The 21,267-nt window shown below is 39.9% G+C and overlaps 2 protein-coding genes and 2 pseudogenes across 2 annotated transcripts; 1 reads left to right on the top strand and 3 right to left on the bottom strand.

Moving 5' to 3' along the window:
* Positions 1–595: 595 nt before the first annotated feature.
* LOC145890225 (acidic phospholipase A2-like) lies at positions 596–1,913 on the bottom strand. Its single transcript, XM_082981247.1, has 4 exons — positions 1,801–1,913; positions 960–1,055; positions 775–902; positions 596–696 (listed from the first exon to the last, which is right to left on the bottom strand). Exons 1-4 carry the CDS (start codon positions 1,911–1,913, stop codon positions 596–598), a joined length of 438 nt encoding a protein of 145 aa, XP_082837373.1.
* A 5,083-nt stretch (positions 1,914–6,996) lies between these two features.
* On the bottom strand, positions 6,997–10,803 carry LOC145890224 (uncharacterized; annotated as a pseudogene).
* A 3,041-nt stretch (positions 10,804–13,844) lies between these two features.
* On the top strand, positions 13,845–15,917 carry LOC145890223 (uncharacterized). The gene has a single exon (XM_082981246.1). It carries the CDS (start codon positions 13,845–13,847, stop codon positions 15,915–15,917), a length of 2,073 nt encoding a protein of 690 aa, XP_082837372.1.
* A 401-nt stretch (positions 15,918–16,318) lies between these two features.
* LOC145890222 (uncharacterized) lies at positions 16,319–20,941 on the bottom strand (annotated as a pseudogene).
* Between the last annotated feature and the right edge of the window lie 326 nt (positions 20,942–21,267).

Raw genomic sequence — 21,267 nt, 5'->3', positions numbered from 1 at the left:
AGCCGCATCAGGATAAACAATAAATAAATTTCAACTAAGCGTAAAAAACTATGGAGGGCACTCAGGCAATTGATATAACATGTTTGACAAATGTTGAACCCAGTTATGAACAGAGAGTATGTGTCAGTAAACACCTGATTAGTAGCGGGCAAGTAACAAGCCGCGAAAAGTGTTTGGTAAAAAAAGTCGTAGCACTTTTACTTTTGACATTCCAACAGTCAACTAAAAAAGCAAAAAAAAAATTGCACTTAGTTTTCAGTTTCCATTCGCCAATTTCACATTCATCCGAATTGAACTTTTAGAATTTCATTCGACCAAATTTCAAAAAGTCAAGTATATTTATATACCGTCCGGGAGGCAACAACTTTCAAATTCCAGCAATACGTCGATTTCTATGTGTGTGATGGCGTTCAAAATTGGTGGTCACTGTTTTTATTTTGCAATTTTTTTTAACTTGAAATAATAATATGTCCGTAGAATAGGTATACAAGCGACAACAAAGAACAATACGGACCTAATGCAAATTTGTACAATATTGCAAACGTTATGAAAGTTCATAGTGTCAACGGAGGTAACAACTTTTTTTTGAAATAAATTATCTAGTATAAAAGAAACTGTAGTAACTGTTGTTTCCAGCTACGCACGAGCTAAATGTTTGATCGCATTTGCAAGTTGCTCTTGGTAAACCACTTCCATCTGAAAACGGAAATAGTTTTCTGTTTCACATGTGTCTTTGATTTTAGTTGTAACTGGTTTAATAAATGAAGTTCTTACAACAAATTGTGTGTTTGTTGGAACACGTTGTCTTGTAACTGGTCCTAAAAGCCAACTCGGAAGTCCAATTTGTGGCATTGTAACTCATCGCAATTTCTTGCAAACAAAGGTCGTGGTCTTTGCAACATCTAAATATATAAGAAAAAAGTTATGTTGAAGCGAAAGATGGAGGAAAGAGAGTTTACCCATCAACGCGATCCACAACTTTTCCCCCTCCTCTCCATCCACACCAGCATCCGTAAGAGATGTATCTTCCTCTTGATGCATTGGTCATTGGCGAACTGATTGTATAAAAATGTAAATCTTAAAACAACAACTTTGGTCGTATATATTGCGTCACTACCATTAGATTGTGCAAGCAACCAGAGCTATATACCCGCGTGTTTAAAACAGAGGTCCCATCCTTCATAACCTGTGATTCCTTTCTTAAAATCTTTTACAAAATCTTGGAGTAGGGTTTGAAAAAATTCTGCATAGTCTTGGCCCAGAATTCTACAACACCACCCATATGACGTCATGATTACGTCACTAGATTTATACGTCAAGACAGTACGTTAATAAATACCTAAACCAAATACTGCATACGGTGGTATACGTACACTTCAAAACTTCAATTTACACATGTTGTCCAAAAACCTGTTTGACAAAACATCGCCGTTCCTCAGAAAGAAAGGTAGGAAATATTTAATATTTTTAATTATTGGAATCAATATAGTACTAACTTTAACATACTTAAAAATCAGCTCGAAACTCTACCCACGTTTTAAGTAATTCCAATTTATTTGTGAGTTTCCTATCTCTTCGTATGCAAAAAGTCGCATTTGATCTCCTGGAAGTCATGCGTGACGGAGACAATCAGGAGGAGCCGTTGCGCTACCATAAGAGCATACTATTCTTGAACTCACTGCGACCAAACAAAAGCAGCTGACTGTTCTATGAGCAGTGAATGCCTTAACCTAGCACTGACCATTTATTACAGGTTTAGCTTCATCATTGAGCAACACAGCTGATCATGATTGTCCTTACATCCGTAAACCGTGCAGCTCGCGGAATTCAAGTTCCACTTCATTAACTTCATTGTTTGTCACCGACCGCTGGCCAAATTCCCAATCACCTACAGAGAGAAAGAACAAACTCATATCGACGCGCTGACATGGCCTCATTACGGCCAATCAACGCGTCTGACTGCCCCGTTGCAGCGAGAGATTATAAAAAAAAACAACCATCGGTGCGCTGACTTGAACTTACGGCGACCGAGCACAAGCAACTGGCTGTTCTGTGAGCAGTGAAGCCTTAACCGAGTACGTGAATGGTGTAGCATCATCACTGAGTAACACTCTTCATGATTGTTCTCATATCCGGATTTATTACTAGTGTGACAGGTTTTGAGTACTATGCCAATAAAATGTTACAGAAGTTAACAATAGAATATTTTTTACCATGGCACAAACATGTAAATATCGAACCGCTCACATAATACTCGTAATAAATAACAAGACAATCAAACGCTTATATAATATATTAAAAACTACATAAATTATTTGAATACTTTCATCAGCTTGTTTCGCAAACCAGTTTGGTCAATGTGCTATTTTGTTCAGGTTAAATTCGGTGGTGTGAGTACATTGTGTTTCTGGTCTTGCTGTCGCATTCCGCTTGTCTGTTGAATGCAAGAGTGTGTTATGTTCTGTGTGCTGGGTGAAAGTATAAATGAAATTTCGGCGCGCGTTTGCAAGATATTTAGTTTTTGTCGCAGTTACAAAATGGATTCAATTCGTTGATGGGGAAGTTATCAGACACAAAGTTGTGACACAAAGTTATCAGATTTAAAACATTCAATTTCAAAAGTAATTTGCCCACCCAACTGCTGGAGAAAATTCGGATTTGTGTGGAAGTGATGATTACGCCTCTGGTCCCCTTTGTCTGGCTGCAATTCATGCAGGACTGATGGATAGTAAGTTACAGTGACAGTACCCTGGCATGTTTACCGTATTTTCTTTGATATGAACTCAAACCAAATATTTTTTGTAAAGATGATGGAGGCTACTTTGAAGTATACAAAAGTGACCCAATACATGAATATAAAGGATTGGACAGGAACGGAGTGAGAAGCAAATCTTGTTCGTTTGCAAGATGGTCGTACACATTTGAAAGTAAGCTATGCCCGGGTAGCGTTTTGGTTAGAATAAATAATTACTAAATGTAAATATAGTGAAATGCAGCACGACAGGAAACAGTGAGTTTTCTGAAACTGATGTATTTTGTCCACCTGGTTGTTCGTCAAACTACATCTGTGGAACAAATTCGTACAACAAGAATTCCTCCGTTTGTGTCTCTGCCATCCACGCTGGTATCTTGTCGCGTAAGTAATAGTGTAATTAACACTTTGTGGTTTGTTTGAATCAACCAAGAATATTTTCAGGAAGTGGAGGATACGTGACGTTTTATTCAAGAAACGGAAGACGTTCATTTATTGGTTCGACCAAGGGTGGCGTAACCAGCAAATCGTGTGGTTTATCAAGTCAATACTTTTCGTTCGCTCGTAAGTTAACAGAAAGCCTTTCAACTGATAAACAGGGATTGCAATTGAAAAGAAGTGATAAATGAAATAACGCTTGTTTTCCAACTAATATTTCAGAAGAAGATTGTTTGAGAACTTGTTCTAACAACGGTGAATGTTTGTCTGGAGTTAACGACCAACATTGTTCTTGTAACCCCGGGTTGATCGGGTCAGACTGTGAAATAGGTAAGAAATTGCCCTGAAAGCTGGAATATTTGGTACTAAGAGAAATGTGCCGGGTAAATCGCAAAAGACTTGAAAATGCCAGATGAATTCTGCTTAAAATAATACGCTACAACTCATATTGATTCTGGCGCCTATATATTCTTAGCTGACGTCAACTAACAGGAAGAAAATGTTAATTATTTCATGTTGTATTTTACAGTCCAGTGAAATCAATACCATCTCCGGTGTTTATGACACTCAGTATTTTACAGTCCACTGAAATTGATCGAAATTATCATATTCAGATGTAAACGAATGCGCGAATGTAATGCACAACTGCCATCAACATGCAACTTGCATCAACACCGTAGGCAGTTTTCAATGTTCTTGCAACGCAAACTACACCAGAGATGGTATTGAATGTTGTAAGTTTGACGTCGTTTTTACAATATTTAAATACAGGGATTCCAACCTCCGGGCCGCGAACCGGTTTGAGTTTGTGATGAATTTGTAACCTGTCAGTAAAAAAGAGAAAAATAATGGCCTTTTTCGAGGATGCCACATGCTGTATGACGATCAGCTAAACGAAATAGCCTAGGGTGCTTAACTGTGGTTATAATCGAATTTCAGACTAGTGTTCTGTAAGGCCGTGACGTAAACTCTTCCCTGTTGCTCCATCTCCCCGACAATTTCCTCCACTTTCCCTTTGTTTCCTGGGGCCATCCGTCGTGGCGGTTGTCGGACCGGTGCATGATCACCTGTATCTATCGCGTGTTCGGCCAAGTGGGTCCGACCGAGATCCCCTGCCTTCGCTCGTGAGCCGCCGGCCTTTGGGGTTCGTTGCACTGCAGTTGTGATCGAAACAATAGATTCACAGTTGATGCATCCTCCCGTCTTCGTAATCACAACGTGGCGATGGAAAGGATTGACCATGTGACGTTGCCGGAGGTCAGTATCGGAGTCAGGCGAGCAACATGCGAATGTCTGAAAATGGTGGGATCGTCACGTCTTCTTTTAGACGTACATCTGTGCGTTTACAGTGGAAGGGGGAAGAAAGTAGAGCCGCGGAACCCGATCCAACGTAGAACAGCATTTTTTTGTAACAGAGTTGGCAACCGTTGCTCTGAATGAAGTCCAGGCTTGGTGTCGGCCATTGCTGGGCGGTGTTCACCACCTGCAATGGGGATTGTTGACTTGATGGTTTGGGCCCAACCTCGGTGGTCCGGGTCGCTGGAGAACGTCGAGATCACGGCGCATGGAATCGAGCTCGTTGCGAAAGCTATCAATAGATCGCTGCACATTCGAATTAAGCTCGACCAAAGTGTTTTTGAGTTCGCCCAACTCAGGATTTCGGGTTGAATTAATCGATGTAATGGGAAGAGAGCTGTGTGACACATCGGACTCGACGACCATTTTAGCACAAACACTGAAATCCCGCTGTGGACATTTTTGTCTAACTGAGTCCACTAGTTGGCGGTCCTTGAGACCCCGCAATAAAGCGAGAAGCATCACCTCATTTTTAATGGCGGCGTCGGCTGCCCTCGGGTACGCACGGGCGGCTAAAGCTTCTATGGCATACACAAAAGTTCTACCGTCTTCTTGTTGCCCTTGGATTCGGTTGACCAACTGGCTTCTCAGCGCGCATTGGCCAGTGGGGTTTACTCCAACTGCTTTGGCTTTAGTTACTATCTCTTCAAATTGCATTTCGTACAGATTATCGGCCCCGTTATAAAGTCTTTGTCAACATTTGTTAAGAAAAGGTGCTTCTTAACCTCTTCGGTAGCTTTTATGCTGGCGCAATAAGAATTAAAAACTTGTAAAAATGAGTTAAAATGGTCTCCGTTTCTGAAATGCGGAGGAGTCATGCCGATGTTAAAAGCCATCTTCCGGATCAAGAAAAAATATGACGAACCTTAGTCCTTTCACGTGTGACAGGAACGCTTCTTCTGTGCTTGCAGCGTCCTGGCGTGCTCGCCAATTTCGTGTTACGCTTCTTAAACAAACGCTTTCCAAGGTCCTCAGGACGCTGCATTAACGGCTAACCACAAGCCTGTTCCAGCCCAACGGTTAAACAATTCAATTCAATCTTGTTCATAAAAACTTTAAAAATAGCACAGACGAATCATAATCTGCCAAAAAACGGTCTGCCCTCGATTTTTCTTAGCGTCTCGTGTTAGTCTGGTTTTATCTTTTGTATCGCCAGCCATTGGCCCAACCGTGTCACGTGAGAGGAAGGGAGCTAGCGCTGCGTTATAAAATCAACGTGCGGTGACTGGTGCGTTCGAGACACTCCGTAAATACAAAACATTCAAATGAACAGGTGGAAGGTGAAATAACAAAAGGTGAAAAAGAACGTGGCGTAAAAGAATACGTGATATAACAAAGCGTGAAACTTGGAAATGAAACGCAAAGTTCTTTTGCGCTACACATATATAACATAGCAAGTTAAGCTACGTAGAAAATAATGTAGGGATAGACCATTCAGAAGATGCATCACTGGATTCTTTAGGTTTAGAGTCTGTAATTTTTACTCAACGACATTATCTGAAAGTACACATGGTGGCTTCAAGCCGTTTAGCGTGATTACGAGCGACCTGGATCGATGTGTTTGATTTGGTCGTCAAACCAAACATAAACGCAACTTTGCACTGAAATCATACTTGCTTCGTCATAAAAGGCATGACTTTTGGTTTCAATTTTGATTCGATTTCGAATATGTCTGTGACGTCACAATGCTGCGTATGTAGTGATATTATATTAAACGCCACAGGATATCGCGCAAAGACAATACATAATTAAATTTTCGCAGATGGTAAAAAAGGATAGACCAACCTGACGGTGTATCAACGGATTATTAATAGTCCATAGTTTTTACTCTACGACCCAATGAAATTGTTTTGCGACAAAGCATGCTGAAAGTGCACATGGTGGTCTATCGATCGAGGTAATTTCCAATTTGTTTGTGACGTCAAAATGTTGCGTAAATCTTTCTTCTGTTAAACGCCATTAGGTGTCGTACAAGCGCAATACATCTTCAAACTGAATAGCGCAATACATGTCACTTGTCAGACGTGGTAAATTTAATAAAATTATATTCCGTTTTGTAGGTGTTGTACCTTACGGCGTATGCCATTGAAGTTCGGGCGTAACGCGTATGGAGAGCAAGGTAGATACCCATGGAAATACGAGGCCAACTTAAATATTACACAGACGTACAAATATTACACAGACGAACAAATATTACACAGACGTTAAAGCGTTATAGCCAAGAATACCGATATTTTACAATTACAAAAGAGCATAAAAAGTCCTTTATATTTACAAACACAACAGTGCAAACTTAAACAAGCAAGATCCAAATCAGACATATCAGACATTATTTCGGAGGGAGACCGCAACAGCAAATTATAATATATGTGCTTGTTTAAGTTCCATCATATTCCGTTGTCGCCAAGTAGTGGATTTCTTGTCGCAAAATATTAATGTGAGATTAAACTTTACACAGCACTTTCTGACGGAAGAACACTTCTATGAGTTTGTGGTGTGGGTTCCTCTGGAGCGTGAAGTTTAAAATCGCGAAGTTTCTTAAACAGCAACTTCGGAGCATTAGAGTAGATCAAAGGATTGAGAGAGCTGTTGATGGGAAGAAGGATGATTGCTGACAAAGCGTAGATCACCGGAGGTAAAGGAATTCCACCGAGGTTCATAAAAGCCATGACTGATATTGGGACCCAACACAGGAAATCAGTAAAGATTAGACGAAGAATCCGCTTCTGCATCTCTAATTAGAAATAATAAATATGATTATAATTAATGTCCGTTGGTATTGCAAACATAATACAACCTTTGTTTTGCTGTTCCGCTCTTCCTTGTTTAGATTTCTGGTTTACTTTTCGAGCACTGGCAGAGGATTTTCTGTAAATCCAAAGGTATGAAACCGCCACAAACACGAATGATATAAAGTTGAGTGTGATGATGGAAATTGAATATCCCCATGCTTTGTCGTTTGGTGTTACGTAAAGTTTGCTGATGCAGACGCTGTTGGTGCTGTAGTATCTAAAAAAGTAGTAAATGTTTGCACTAATTTTTCTGAAGTAGATGCATATACTTGCCCTATGTATCCTGATATTTCAAACATATCTGTGTAATGGTAGTGCGCAAGGATTTGCGGAAAATCATTCCAAGAATTTGCCTTTCGCAGACGCATTATGACACTGCTTAGAGGTTCCGAATCATAATCAGTGTTGTTGTGTTTTAATGTAACAAATCGCTCCATGAAGGATTTCATATCTAAAAAAAAACAAATGTTAGATTGAAAAACAGAAGCAGCCTAGTTTTTTTGAATCTAATGCTGTTACATATGACTAGACATGTTTATGAATAAACAGAAAATATACAGAGCCAAACCTAAGTATTATTGTAATCAAACAAAATCCTACAACATGTTACTGAAATTTCCTGAATACATGAAATGAACTTACTTTCAAACTCCACAGCAGCGTTGTCGAAAAATGGATTTTCTTTCATCCAAGCCTTGGTTTCAAAAAAATTATCAAATTCAGATGAAAGTGCAAAAAATGCAATGAAAATTGAAAGCAGCCAAGAGACGACAATGCAAAGAAAAACTGTCGCCAAACTAGGTTTCCTTGATGCAATGAAAGGCTGAACAGAATGTTGGGTTTAAATAAAATTGGAAGCTATGTGACAAAAACTTACGTTTGCTACAGAATACAGGCGAAATACTGTCAACAGAACCATTGTAAACACCGACGTTTCGCTTGAAAGAATTACTAAAACGCCCATTGCACTGCAGTTCAAACTTGACCTCCATGCAAGATCATTGGCGCAATAACTCCCGGAATACTGGACACCAGCAGCACCAAGCATGAGAAGATAAATTCCCATGAGAAAGTCGGATATTGACAAGTTAAGAACAAGAAGGTGATTGGTCCGAAATGCAGCTGTTGGTGATTTTTCACATGCCAATGTCTTTGTCTCTGAAATCATCACAACCTGTCAAATTATAAATGTTCCATTATTTTTACGCCTCATATTTTCAGGCCTGAATTTAAGCATCTACCAACCAAATTTCCAATTAGAGCCAGAAAAGCCATGATCCATACGAGGGCTCGTAGAAATGGGTTTGCGATCAGCTCGTATCGTGATGAAAATATATTTTCGTCAGTAGTTTTGGTTAGAGTTGGACACTCATCACTCCAGTCAGAGCAATCGCCGATACCATTAAATTTCTGGTGGGCAGTGTGTTATTGTATTTGGTTTAATTGTAAAATGGAAAATGAACAAACCTTTTTCTTTTCAACAAACAATGGGTTTTGATTTTCGCAATAAAACCTTCCGTCTTTTGTGCAGTTCATTTCGTCACTTTGGTCGTCACAGTTGATGTTGAAATCGCACACCTCATTCTTGCCGATAGAAATCTGAATTACAATAAAATGAAAATTGCGATAACGTTAGCAGAAATCTGAAAGCGATGTAACTACCCAAAATTAACCAATCATATAAATTATTAATTATGCTAGCCAATATTTTTACCTTAGCTCCGTTCAATGCCGAACATTTTACTCTTTCTTGTTTCGTGCAATTTTCCGAGTATTCGTCACTTCCGTCATGACAATCCACAAAACCGTCACAAAATATCGACTCAGGAATTTGGAAATAAAATGCGTTGGTTGTTTTGCAATACGTCTGGTTACAAAGCTCAGTACTTTCATCCGTAAAAAAACCTTTATCACTGTTTGGGTCATACAGGTAAGTACAGTCGTGATTATTATCACGGAGTAGGTTACTGCTGATCGTCCCATCGAAGTACTAAGTAATAAAAGTTTTATCAATTATCAATATTAGTTTAATATTTCTAAAGTTTATCCATACCCCGTGCACATCGGAATAATACGAGCACCTCCAATCAAGTGGAATCTGACCTGTTAGATGTTGACAATCTGTGGAATTGGTTGCGTTTTGCCTAAACATTAATAGCGTTTGTGATTCATTCGCTAGGTTTCTCTAACCAAATGTGTACTTGATGGATATTCGCACTAAACTTTCTGTATTACTATATTAAACAATACTTACGTCTGTTTTTCACATCCCGTTATCGTTGTCGATTGACAAAGGCATTCATCACTCAGATCAGGACAATCAATTACGTTATCACAAACTTGTGACCTTGAAATTACCGTTGGGTCATTTATGCACTGGAAGCATAAGGAGTTGTTGAAGGTCACCGAAGAGAATACGCGTATGTCCCTGTGCAAATTTATCGTAGTTTATGGCAGTCACAAAATGCAGCAACACGTACCTCGGATCGTCCATAAAATCTTGTCTAACCGAAGAATAACACAAGTCACTTCCATCATCACAATCGTAAACTTGGTCCCATAGGAGCTGCTGTGGTAACTTACATGCGGCACCATTTCTAACACATTTGAAACCATGTCCTGTTGTTGGTAAAGCTGGACAATCATTACATGGATCACCGTCACATACAGTAGACCTCCTCCAACAAATTGACGCCGAACACCAGAAGTGAGAAGGACACAATTTTTGACATGCGTGGTTGTCAGGGCATGTTCCATAATCGTAACAGACTTCCTCTTTGGTTTGAACGCAGGTAGTGTTGCCTGATTTGGCGGAGTTGAAACATACACCGTATTCGTCAAAACAGCTGCACAAATCTGGCGACCTGCGTCATACGATTTCATGGGAAATATGCTTCATTGTGTTGTAATTATCATTATTTTACCAGGATGGAAAACTGATGTCATTTGCCGAACAGTTATACTCGTCACTTTTGTCAGGACAGTCGATAATGTTGTCACATACACTTGATCTTGCAACAACAAATCGGTCAGTTGTGCATTGAAAACACAACTGTTTGTTAAAAGACGAATTGGAGGCAAAACGGATGTCCCTGTGCATATAAAACATGTTGGTAAATTGACTTGGACTCAGAAATACTACCCTGAAATATACCTGATATCTCCATTTTCTGCAGAATAACACAAATCTGACTTATCGTCACAATCAGCAACACCATCCCATAAAAACAGTTGCGGAAGATTGCAATTCCGACCATTGCGAACACATTTAAACCCGAACCCGTTATCCCAGTGTTGAAAGGCCGGACAATCGTTACAAGGATCTCTATCACAAACAGTTGAACGTTTCCAGCAAGTTGAGTTAGGACACATAAAGTGTGATGAACATCCACCGTTGCAAAAGTCTCTGTTTTTGCACGATAAGATCCCCTTGCAAAATTGTTGGTAGGGTAGAGCACACGTCATGTTTGTGGGAGGGTAGGTCCGTGCAGGATTGCAGCTGGGAAAGCGGAACTTTGTGTAAAATGTCTAAATAAACTTTGTCATTAAATATGCAGAATTCACAACATTGGTAATCGGTTCACGCATTGAATGCGCATTACTTATTTGGATTCGAAATACTGTAGGCATGGGTGTAAATCTTAACAGCAGAGCTACGAGATTCTCCTTGCATTGTACAAGTTAATGTCCCAATAATATACACTTTCGATTCAAAACTTTTCTTGTTGCCGTCATAACTATTGATAATTAACCATATTCACCATCAGGTAATTTTTTGTATCTTTGTATTATTATACAACTTTGGTCCTGCGATACCGAAGTTAATTGCGAAGGTTATAACTTCCTTCAACTTATCATGAGTCACTTAACCTTGGAAAATGTTCTACGTCACAATAGCCTTTATATCACTTCCGCCATTGGGCTACCATCGTTCCTCTTACTTGAAAAACACAACATGTTTTTATTTTCAACTCGTTTATTTTGCATTAGATTTTCGTTTTGAATTTCTGTTTTAGGCCAAGTGACTGAAAATTAACATACAGAAAACTGTCTCCCTTGTTTAGCAATAAACATTTAGTAGCCCTATCGTTACGTAGCTTTGGTATTTTACCTCACATAAGGAGCGAATGGGCTGTATGGACGAGTTGAGGCGTTCTCAATTACCGGGATCCAATTACTAAAAAGCATTCCAGTAGTTGTGTTAAAATTTACTTGCTATAAACTTGCAATAATAATGGTTAGACTTACCCTTCAATTAGTAGGAATTGGTTGTTTTAAGGAACTGGCAGCTGATCAACGACTTTAATTTCATCACTTGCATTCAAGCAACCAACATTTCCATCACAAAATAAATATTCGGCGTTGATAGTGCTTTTATCAATGTCGCATTGAAATTCTAAAAGGATTGTTTATATGTAACCATGCAAAAATAATCGGGAACTTGCTTCCAAAAATCTTTTGACTTTCCCACTGTAAAGTACACATTAACCGATTCTAACCTTTATAACAAGCATTTGAAGCATTAGGTTCTATACAAAATGGTTGGTAATATTGGTCACGAATCATCAAGATATGTGGCTTAATCACTCAACTAAAACAATATTATTTCTATTATTTTTACCTGGGAGAATAGCGCAATACATTCGGTTTTGGAGGTGTTGTACCTTACGGCGTATGCCATTGAAGATCGGGCGTAACGCGTATGGAGAGCAAGGTAGATACCCATGGAAATACGAAGCCAACTTAAGTATTACACAAACGTACAAATATTACACAGACGTTAAAGGGTTAAAGTCAAGGAAACCGATATTTTACAATTACAAAAAAGCATAAAAAGTCCTTTTATATGTACAAATAAAACAGTGCAAACTTAAACAAACAAGATCCAAATCATTTTTATTCGAAGCGATATGCGTACTACACTCCCGGAGTTTCTCAGAAACGACATCAAACATTAAAATGCTGTGGGTGGTTTCCCCCCAAAATATTTGTAGATGATTTCACACGGCGGTTTGTGCAAAGTGTGATTGACATTGTAATTGAGCGCTCATAATGCTGTATTTACTGTGAAAGGTGCAATGACAACCTTACTAATACATTCTTTTTTCTTACCATAGGGGATCGGTATCATTTAGGTTTATCCACATATTGAGAAACAAGGTATATACCAATGGAAATACGAGGTCCACTTCCATCTTTTCTTTCCGCTTTAGCAATTAAATATTACACAGGCATACAAATATTACAAATATATGCTTGCTTGTGCACTGCTTTTATAAGAGACTGACTGTTAAAAAACTTTATTCGCACGAGCTTTCGCGAGATTGATCTCGCTTCATCAGGTGCAGCAAATGACGTGTCAAATAAAATGCGGTAACAGCGCTAAAAACAAGGAAGAAAAAAAAGGGAAAAACGCACGAAGAGGTGATAATTGTTGGTCACTGAGTGCCCGTGGCATCATGGTGCGTATAATGACTCATAAAGCCCCAGTCTCTATTGAGACCGTGGTTGATAGAGTCAAATTTTTGGATGTGGCGTTGTTCTGCCGTCTCTCTCGCTAGTCTCGTTCTTCTTATAACCTTCTGTAGCACCATGACCCTCAAGTCTTCAACACTGTGGTCAGGCTCGTTGAAATGAGCACCTACCGGTTTCTCGTAGTTGTTGTGCCGAATATCATTTTTGTGACCGTTCATTCTCTGTCTCAGTGTTTGTCCGGTTTGTCCGATATACAAAGCTCGTGGACAGCGCGCACACGTCAAGGCGTAAATTACGTTGGTTGACCTGCAGGAAAATGTTCCCTGTGGTGAGAAATGTTGCCCATGCTTTGTCATGAGTTGATTAGATCGGTTTATGTGGTGGCACAATGCGCATCTCGCACCTCCACATGGGTATGTCCCAAAGTTTTTCTTGGTAGTAGTATCCGTGTGGGTTAACATTGTTTTCAGGTTTGGTGGTTGGCGATAAGCGACAACCGGAAGCTGCGGGAACACTGCACAAAGTCGGCTATCACCCTGCAAGATGGGCTGTAGGTCTTTTGCGATTTTTTTCAGTCGTCCCATCGGTTTGTTGTATGTGACGACGATGGGGATTCGTGTGTTTTTGCTACCACGCTGGTTCTCTTGAATAAGCCGGTCTCGTGGGACGGTCGTCGCTCTTGCCATCTCCTTGTCTACCATGCTGGATCGGTAGTCATTCCCTATAAACCTGGTACGCAGTTCGGTACAAGGGATAACGACACGGATAATATTAACTTGGCTACAGGTCGATATAACTACGCCCTGCATAAAGCTATCAACAAGAAGAAACGGAAACTAGACGATTTGCGAAAAGAAAGACTTTCAAGTACACGCAACACTAAAGGAGGTGATACTGGTACAATAAATTTATCTTCACATAAACTTAGCAGTGGCGAAACATCACTTCTCCAGAAGGGTCTTAGTTTTTGCCCAGCGTTAACGCTAGACAAAATTAAAGCATGCGCAGATTTAGAGGCGTTTTTTCGTCGCATGCGCCTGGCTGAATATTTTCATGCGAACTCCACAAGCACACAAGATGGCTACACGAATGAGGCCCACTCCAAATCACACCACAGCGAATGGACACCTCCGGAAGGACGCAATCCAAACCTCGACCTCTACATAAGCTGTTTCCGGAATCGCGCAGAAGCGGAAATTCTTAACAAAGAAAGCAGACTTCACCACAACTTGTCACTAAAAGAATCAAAAGCTGTCCGGCAACTACGGAATTGCAAAAACCTTACAATTAAACCCGCGGACAAGGGAGGTGCCGTGGTTGTCATGGAAACAAAAGACTACATACAAGAGGCCCATCGGCAACTAAACAACACAACGTACTACAATAAACTTGATACTGACCCCACAGATAAATACAGGAAAGAACTTGTGAAACTGGTTAAATCGTTTCCAGAGCGGGTCCGGAAAGAGCTGGGCTTGTTGATTCCCGAGGACCCTTCACCAGGCTTTTTTTACATGTTACCCAAGGTACACAAACCGAATATTCCGGGACGTCCAATTGTAAGCGGCATTGGCACGCTCACGGAAATGGTATCGGGGTACGTGGAAAAATTATTAAAGCCACACGCTCAAGCCGCCAATAGCTATGTTCGGGACACCACGGATTTCATCAGACAGCTATCCTCCATCAAACACCTTCCACCCGAGGCTATACTGGTTACGTTGGATGTTGTATCCCTGTACAGCAACATAGACCACGAACGTGGACTGCAAGCCTTGCACAAAATACTTCCCGAAGAAGATGACTTCACAGAAATTGCTATTCAATTGACCAAGTTCATTCTGACACACAATAACTTTCTCTTCAACGATGAACACTACATTCAGGTCAAGGGGACGGCGATGGGCACACGCCTAGCACCACAGTACGCGAACATTTTCATGGCTGATCTAGAGGAACGATTCACGAACACCTGGAAACCGTCCCTTGTATTGTACCGTCGATTTATCGACGATATCTTTTTTATCTGGACTGGGGGAGAGAATTCTCTTCGAGCCTTCGTGGAGGACTTCAATGAAGAGGACCCTAACATACAGTTCACCATGGAACACTCGCTCACTTCGGTGCATTTCTTGGATGTAACGGTTTCGCTAAACGACGGTGAACTCTTCACCTCCATATACCGGAAGCAGACGGATAGCGGCAAATACCTACATCCTTCCAGTGCCCACCCGAAACATGTATATCGATCCATCGTACACTCACAAACACTCCGGTACAGACGAATATGTTCCCGTCGTGATGACTGCAACGCACAGTTGCGCGAACTGCGTACCAGGTTTATAGGGAATGACTACCGATCCAGCATGGTAGACAAGGAGATGGCAAGAGCGACGACCGTCCCACGAGACCGGCTTATTCAAGAGAACCAGCGTGGTAGCAAAAACACACGAATCCCCATCGTCGTCACATACAACAAACCGATGGGACGACTGAAAAAAATCGCAAAAGACCTACAGCCCATCTTGCAGGGTGATAGCCGACTTTGTGCAGTGTTCCCGCAGCTTCCGGTTGTCGCTTATCGCCAACCACCAAACCTGAAAACAATGTTAACCCACACGGATACTACTACCAAGAAAAACTTTGGGACATACCCATGTGGAGGTGCGAGATGCGCATTGTGCCACCACATAAACCGATCTAATCAACTCATGACAAAGCATGGGCAACATTTCTCACCACAGGGAACATTTTCCTGCAGGTCAACCAACGTAATTTACGCCTTGACGTGTGCGCGCTGTCCACGAGCTTTGTATATCGGACAAACCGGACAAACACTGAGACAGAGAATGAACGGTCACAAAAATGATATTCGGCACAACAACTACGAGAAACCGGTAGGTGCTCATTTCAACGAGCCTGACCACAGTGTTGAAGACTTGAGGGTCATGGTGCTACAGAAGGTTATAAGAAGAACGAGACTAGCGAGAGAGACGGCAGAACAACGCCACATCCAAAAATTTGACTCTATCAACCACGGTCTCAATAGAGACTGGGGCTTTATGAGTCATTATACGCACCATGATGCCACGGGCACTCAGTGACCAACAATTATCACCTCTTCGTGCGTTTTTCCCTTTTTTTTCTTCCTTGTTTTTAGCGCTGTTACCGCATTTTATTTGACACGTCATTTGCTGCACCTGATGAAGCGAGATCAATCTCGCGAAAGCTCGTGCGAATAAAGTTTTTTAACAGTCAGTCTCTTATAAAAGCAGTGCACAAGCAAGCATATAGTCATAGATCAGAGACAGACACGACTAACTGAAGAAATATTACAAAGGCATACAAATATTACAAAGGCATACAAACGTTAAAGAGTTAAAGTCAAGGAAACCGATGTTTCACAATTACAAAAAAGCTTAAAAGGCCATTTATATATACAAACACAACCGTGCAAACTTAAACAAACAAGATCCAAATCAGACATTTCAGACATTAATTCGGAGTGAGATCGCAACCGCAAATTATAATATAATTGCTTGTTTAAGTTCCATCATATTCCGTTGTCGGCAAGTAGTGGATTTCTTGTCGCAAAATATTAATGTGAGATTAAACTTTACACAGCGCTTTCTAAAGGAAGAACACTTCTATGAGTTTGTGATGTGGGTTCCTCTGGAGTGTGAAATTTAAAATCGCGAAGTTTCTTAAACAGCAACTTCGGAGCATTAGAGTAGATCAAAGGATTCAGAGAGCTGTTGATGGGAAGAAGGATGATTGCTGACAAAGCGTAGATCACCGCAGGTAAAGGAATTCCACAGAGGTTCATAAAAGCCATGACTGATATTGGAACCCAACACAGGAAATCAGTAACGATTAGACGAAGAATCCGCTTCTGCATCTCTAATTAAAAATAATAAATATAATTATGCGTAATGTCCGTTGGTATTGCAAACATAATACAACCTTTGTTTTGCTGTTCCGCTCTTCCTTGTTTAGATTTCTGGTTTAATTTTCGAGCACTGGCAGAGGATTTTCTGTAAATCCAAAAGTATGAAACCGCCACAAACACGAATGCTATAAAGTTGAGTGTGATGATGGAAATTGAATATCCCCATGCTTTGTCGTTTGGTGTTACGTAAAGTTTGCTGATGCAGACGCTGTTGGTGCTTTAGTATCTAAAAAAAGTAGAATATGTTTGTACTCATTTTTCTGAAGTAAATGCATATACTTGCCCTATGTATCCTGATATTTCAAACATATCTGTGTAATGGTAGTGCGAAAGGATTTGCGGAAAATCATTCCAAGAATTCGCCTTTCGCAGACGCATTATGGCACTGCTTAGTGGTTCGGAATTATAACCAGTGTTGTTGTGTTTTAATGTAACAAATCGCTCCATGAAGGATTTCATATCTAAAAAAAACAAATGTTAGTTTTGAAAAACAGAAGCAGCCTAGTGTTTTTGAATCTAATGCTGTCACACATGACTGGACATGTTTATGAATAAACAGAAAATATCCAGAGCCAAACCTAAAAAATTATTGTGATCAAACAAAATCCCACAACATGTTACTGAAATTTCCTGAATACATGAAATGAACTTACTTTCAAACTCCACAGCAGCGTTGTCGAAAAATGGATTTTCTTTCATCCAAGCCTTGGTTTCAAAAAAATTATCAAATTCAGATGAAAGTGCAAAAAATGCAATGAAAATTGAAAGCAGCCAAGAGACAGCAATGCAAAGAAGAACTGTCGCCAAACGAGGTTTCCTCGATGCAATGAAAGGCTGAACAGAATGTTGGGTTAAAATAAAATTGGAAGCTATGTGACAAAAACTTACGTTTGTTACAGAATACAAGCGAAATACTGTCAACAGAACCATTGTAAACACCGACGTTTCGCTTGAAAGAATTACTAAAACCCCCATTGCACTGCAGTTCAGACTCGACCTCCATGCAAGATCATTGGCACAATAACTCCCGGAATACCGGACACCAGCAACACCAAGCATGAGGAGATAAATTCCCATGAGAAAGTCGGATATTGACAAGTTAAGAACAAGAAGGTGATTAGTCCGAAATGCAGCTGTTGGTGATTTTTCACCTGCCAATGTCTTTGTCTCTGAAATCATCACAACCTGTCAAATTATAAATGTTCCATTATTTCCGCCCCATAATTTCAGGCCTGAATTTAAGCATCTCCAAACCAAATTTCCAATTAGAGCCAGAAAAGCCATGATCCATACGAGGGCTCGTAGAAATGGGTTTGCGATCAGCTCGTATCGTGATGAAAATATATTTTCGTCAGTAGTTTTGGTTAGAGTTGGACACTCATCACTCCAGTCAGAGCAATCGCCGACACCGTTAAATTTCTGATGGACAGTGTGTTATTATATTTGGTTCATTTGTAAAATGGAAAATGAACAAACCTTTTTCTTTTCAACAAACAATGGGTTTTGATTTTCGCAATAAAACCTTCCGTCGTTTGTGCAGTTCATTTCGTCACTTTGGTCGTCACAGTTGATATTGAAATCGCACACCTCATTTTTACCGATAGAAATCTGAATTACAATAAAATGAAAATTGCGATAACGTTAGCAGAAATCTGAAAGCGATGTAACTACCCAAAATTAAGCATATAAATTATTATGAATTATGCTGGACAAGATTCTTACCTTAGCTCCGTTCAATGCCGAACATTTAACTCTTTCTTGTTTCGTGCAATTTTCTGAGTATTCGTCACTTCCGTCATGACAATCCACAAAACCGTCACAAAATATCGACTCAGGAATTTGGAAATAAAATGCGTTGGTTGTTTTGCAATACGTCTGGTTACAAAGCTCAGTACTTTCATCCGTAAAAAAACCTTTATCACTGTTTGGGTCATACAGGTAAGTACAGTCGAGATTATTATCACAGAGCAGGTTGCTGCTGATCGTCCCGCTGTAGTACTAAGTAATAAAAGTTTTATCAATTATCAATATTAGTTTAATATTTCTAAAGTTTATCCATACCCCGTGCACATCGGAATAATACTTGCACCTCCAATCAAGTGGAATCTGGCCTGTTAGATGTTGACAATCTGTGGAATTGGTTGCGTTTTGCCTAAACATTAATAGCGTTTGTGATTCATTCGCTAGGTTTTTCTAACCAAATGTGAACTTGATGGATATTCGCACTAAACTTTCTGTATTACTATATTAAACAATACTTACGTCTGTTTTTCACATCCCGTTATCGTTGTCGATTGACAAAGGCATTCATCACTCAGATCAGGACAATCAATTACGTTATCACAAACTTGTGACCTTGAAATTACCGTTGGGTCATTTATGCACTGGAAGCATAAGGTGTTGTTGAAGGTCACGGAAGAGAATACGCGTATGTCCCTGTGCAAACTGATCGTAGTTTATGGCACTCACAAAATGCAGCAGCACTTACCTTGGGTCGTCCATAAAATCTTGACTAACCGAAGAATAACACAAGTCACTTCCATCATCACAATCGTACACTTGGTCCCATAGGAGCTGCTGTGGTAAGTTACATGCGGCACCATTTCTAACACATTTTAAACCATGTCCTGTTGTTGGTAAAGCTGGACAATCATTACATGGATCACCGTCACATACAGTAGACCTCCTCCAACAAATTGACGCCGAACACCAGAAGTGAGAAGGACACAATTTTTGACATGCGTGGTTGTCAGGGCATGTTCCATAATCGTAACAGACTTCCTCTTTGGTTTGAACGCAGGTAGTGTTGCCTGATTTGGCGGAGTTGAAACATACACCGTATTCGTCAAAACAGTTGCACAAATCTGGCGGCCTGCGTCATACGATTTCATGGGAAATATGCTTCATTGTGTTGTAATTATCATTATTTTACCAGGATGGAAAACTGATGTCATTTGCCGAACAGTTATACTCGTCACTTTTATCAGGACAGTCGATAATGTTGTCACATACACTTGATCTTGCAACAACAAATCGGTCAGTTGTGCATTGAAAACACAACTGTTTGTTAAAAGACGAATTGGAGGCAAAACGGATGTCCCTGTGCATATAAAACATGTTGGTAAATTGACTTGGACTCAGAAATACTACCCTGAAATATACCTGATATCTCCATTTTCTGCAGAATAACACAAATCTGACTTATCGTCACAATCAGCAACACCATCCCATAAAAACAGTTGCGGAAGATTGCAATTCCGACCATTGCGAACGCATTTAAACCCGAACCCGTTATCCCAGTGTTGAAAGGCCGGACAATCGTTACAAGGATCTCTATCACAAACAGTTGAACGTTCCCAGCAAGTTGAGTTAGGACACATGAAGTGTGATGAACATCCACCGTCGCAAAAGTCTCTGTTTTTGCACAATAAGATCCCCTTGCAAAATTGTTGGTAGGGTAGAGCACACGTCATGTTTGTGGGAGGGTAGGTCCGTGCAGGATTGCAGCTGGAAAAGCGGAACTTTGTGTAAAATGTCAAAATAAACTTTGTCATTGAATATGCAGAGTTCACAACATTGTTAATCGGTTCACGCATTGAAATGCGGATTACTTATTCGGATTCGAAATACTGTAGGCATGGATGTAAATCTAAACAGCATTGCTATGAGATTTTTTTTGTATTGTACGAGTTAACGTCCCAATAATATACACTTTCGATTCAAAACTTTTCTTAATGCCGGTATAACTATTGATAATTAACCGTATTCACCATCAGGTAATTTTTTGTATCTTTGTATTATTATACAACTTTGGTCCTGCGATATCGAAGTTAACTGCGAAGGTTATAACTTCCTTCAACTTATCATCAGTCACTTAACGTTGTAAAATATTCTACGTCACAATAGCCTTTATATCACTTCCGCGATTGGGCTACCATCGTTAATCTTATTTGAAAAACACAACATGGTTTTATTTTCAACTCATTTATTTTGCATTAGATTTTCGTTTTGAATTTCTCTTTTAGGTCAAGTGACTGAAAATTAACATACAGGAAACTGTCTCCTTTTTTTAGTAATAAACAGTTAGTAGCCCTATCGTTACGCAGCTTTGGTATTTTACCTCACATAAGGAGAGAATGGACTGTATGGACGAGTTGAGGCGTTCTCAATTACCGGGATCCAATTACTAAAAAGCATTCCAGTAGTTGTGTTAAAAATTACTTGCAATAAATTTGCAATGATAATGGTTAGATTTACCTTTCAATTAATAGGTATTGGATGTTTTGAGGAACTGGCAGCTGATCAACGACTTTAATTTCATCACTTGCATCCAAGCAATCAACATTTCCATCACAAAATGAATATTTGGCGTTGATGAGTATTTTGTCACTGTCGCATTGAAATTCTAAAAAGCTTGTTTATATGTAACCATGCAAAAATAATCAGGCACTTGCTTCCAAAAATATTTTGACTTTTCCACTGTAAAGTACACATTAACCGGTTCT

The sequence above is a fragment of the Ascidia mentula genome, chromosome 2 (assembly GCF_947561715.1).
Source record: "Ascidia mentula chromosome 2, kaAscMent1.1, whole genome shotgun sequence".
NCBI lineage: Eukaryota > Metazoa > Chordata > Ascidiacea > Phlebobranchia > Ascidiidae > Ascidia > Ascidia mentula.
Note: the sequence above shows the minus strand (reverse complement) of the source record. Positions and strands in the feature narration are given on the sequence as shown.

Coding starts and splice junctions, on each gene's coding strand:
- LOC145890225 (XM_082981247.1), bottom strand. CDS start 1,913: ATGAGTTTGTTCTTTCTCTCTGTAGGTGATTGGGAATTTGGCCAGCGG. Junction 1,056..1,800: donor GAGCTGCACGGTTTACGGAT/GTAAGGACAATC, acceptor TTATACAATCAG/TTCGCCAATGACCAATGCAT. Junction 697..774: donor CAACAAACACACAATTTGTT/GTAAGAACTTCA, acceptor TTCCGTTTTCAG/ATGGAAGTGGTTTACCAAGA.
- LOC145890223 (XM_082981246.1), top strand. CDS start 13,845: ATGCGCCTGGCTGAATATTTTCATGCGAACTCCACAAGCACACAAGAT.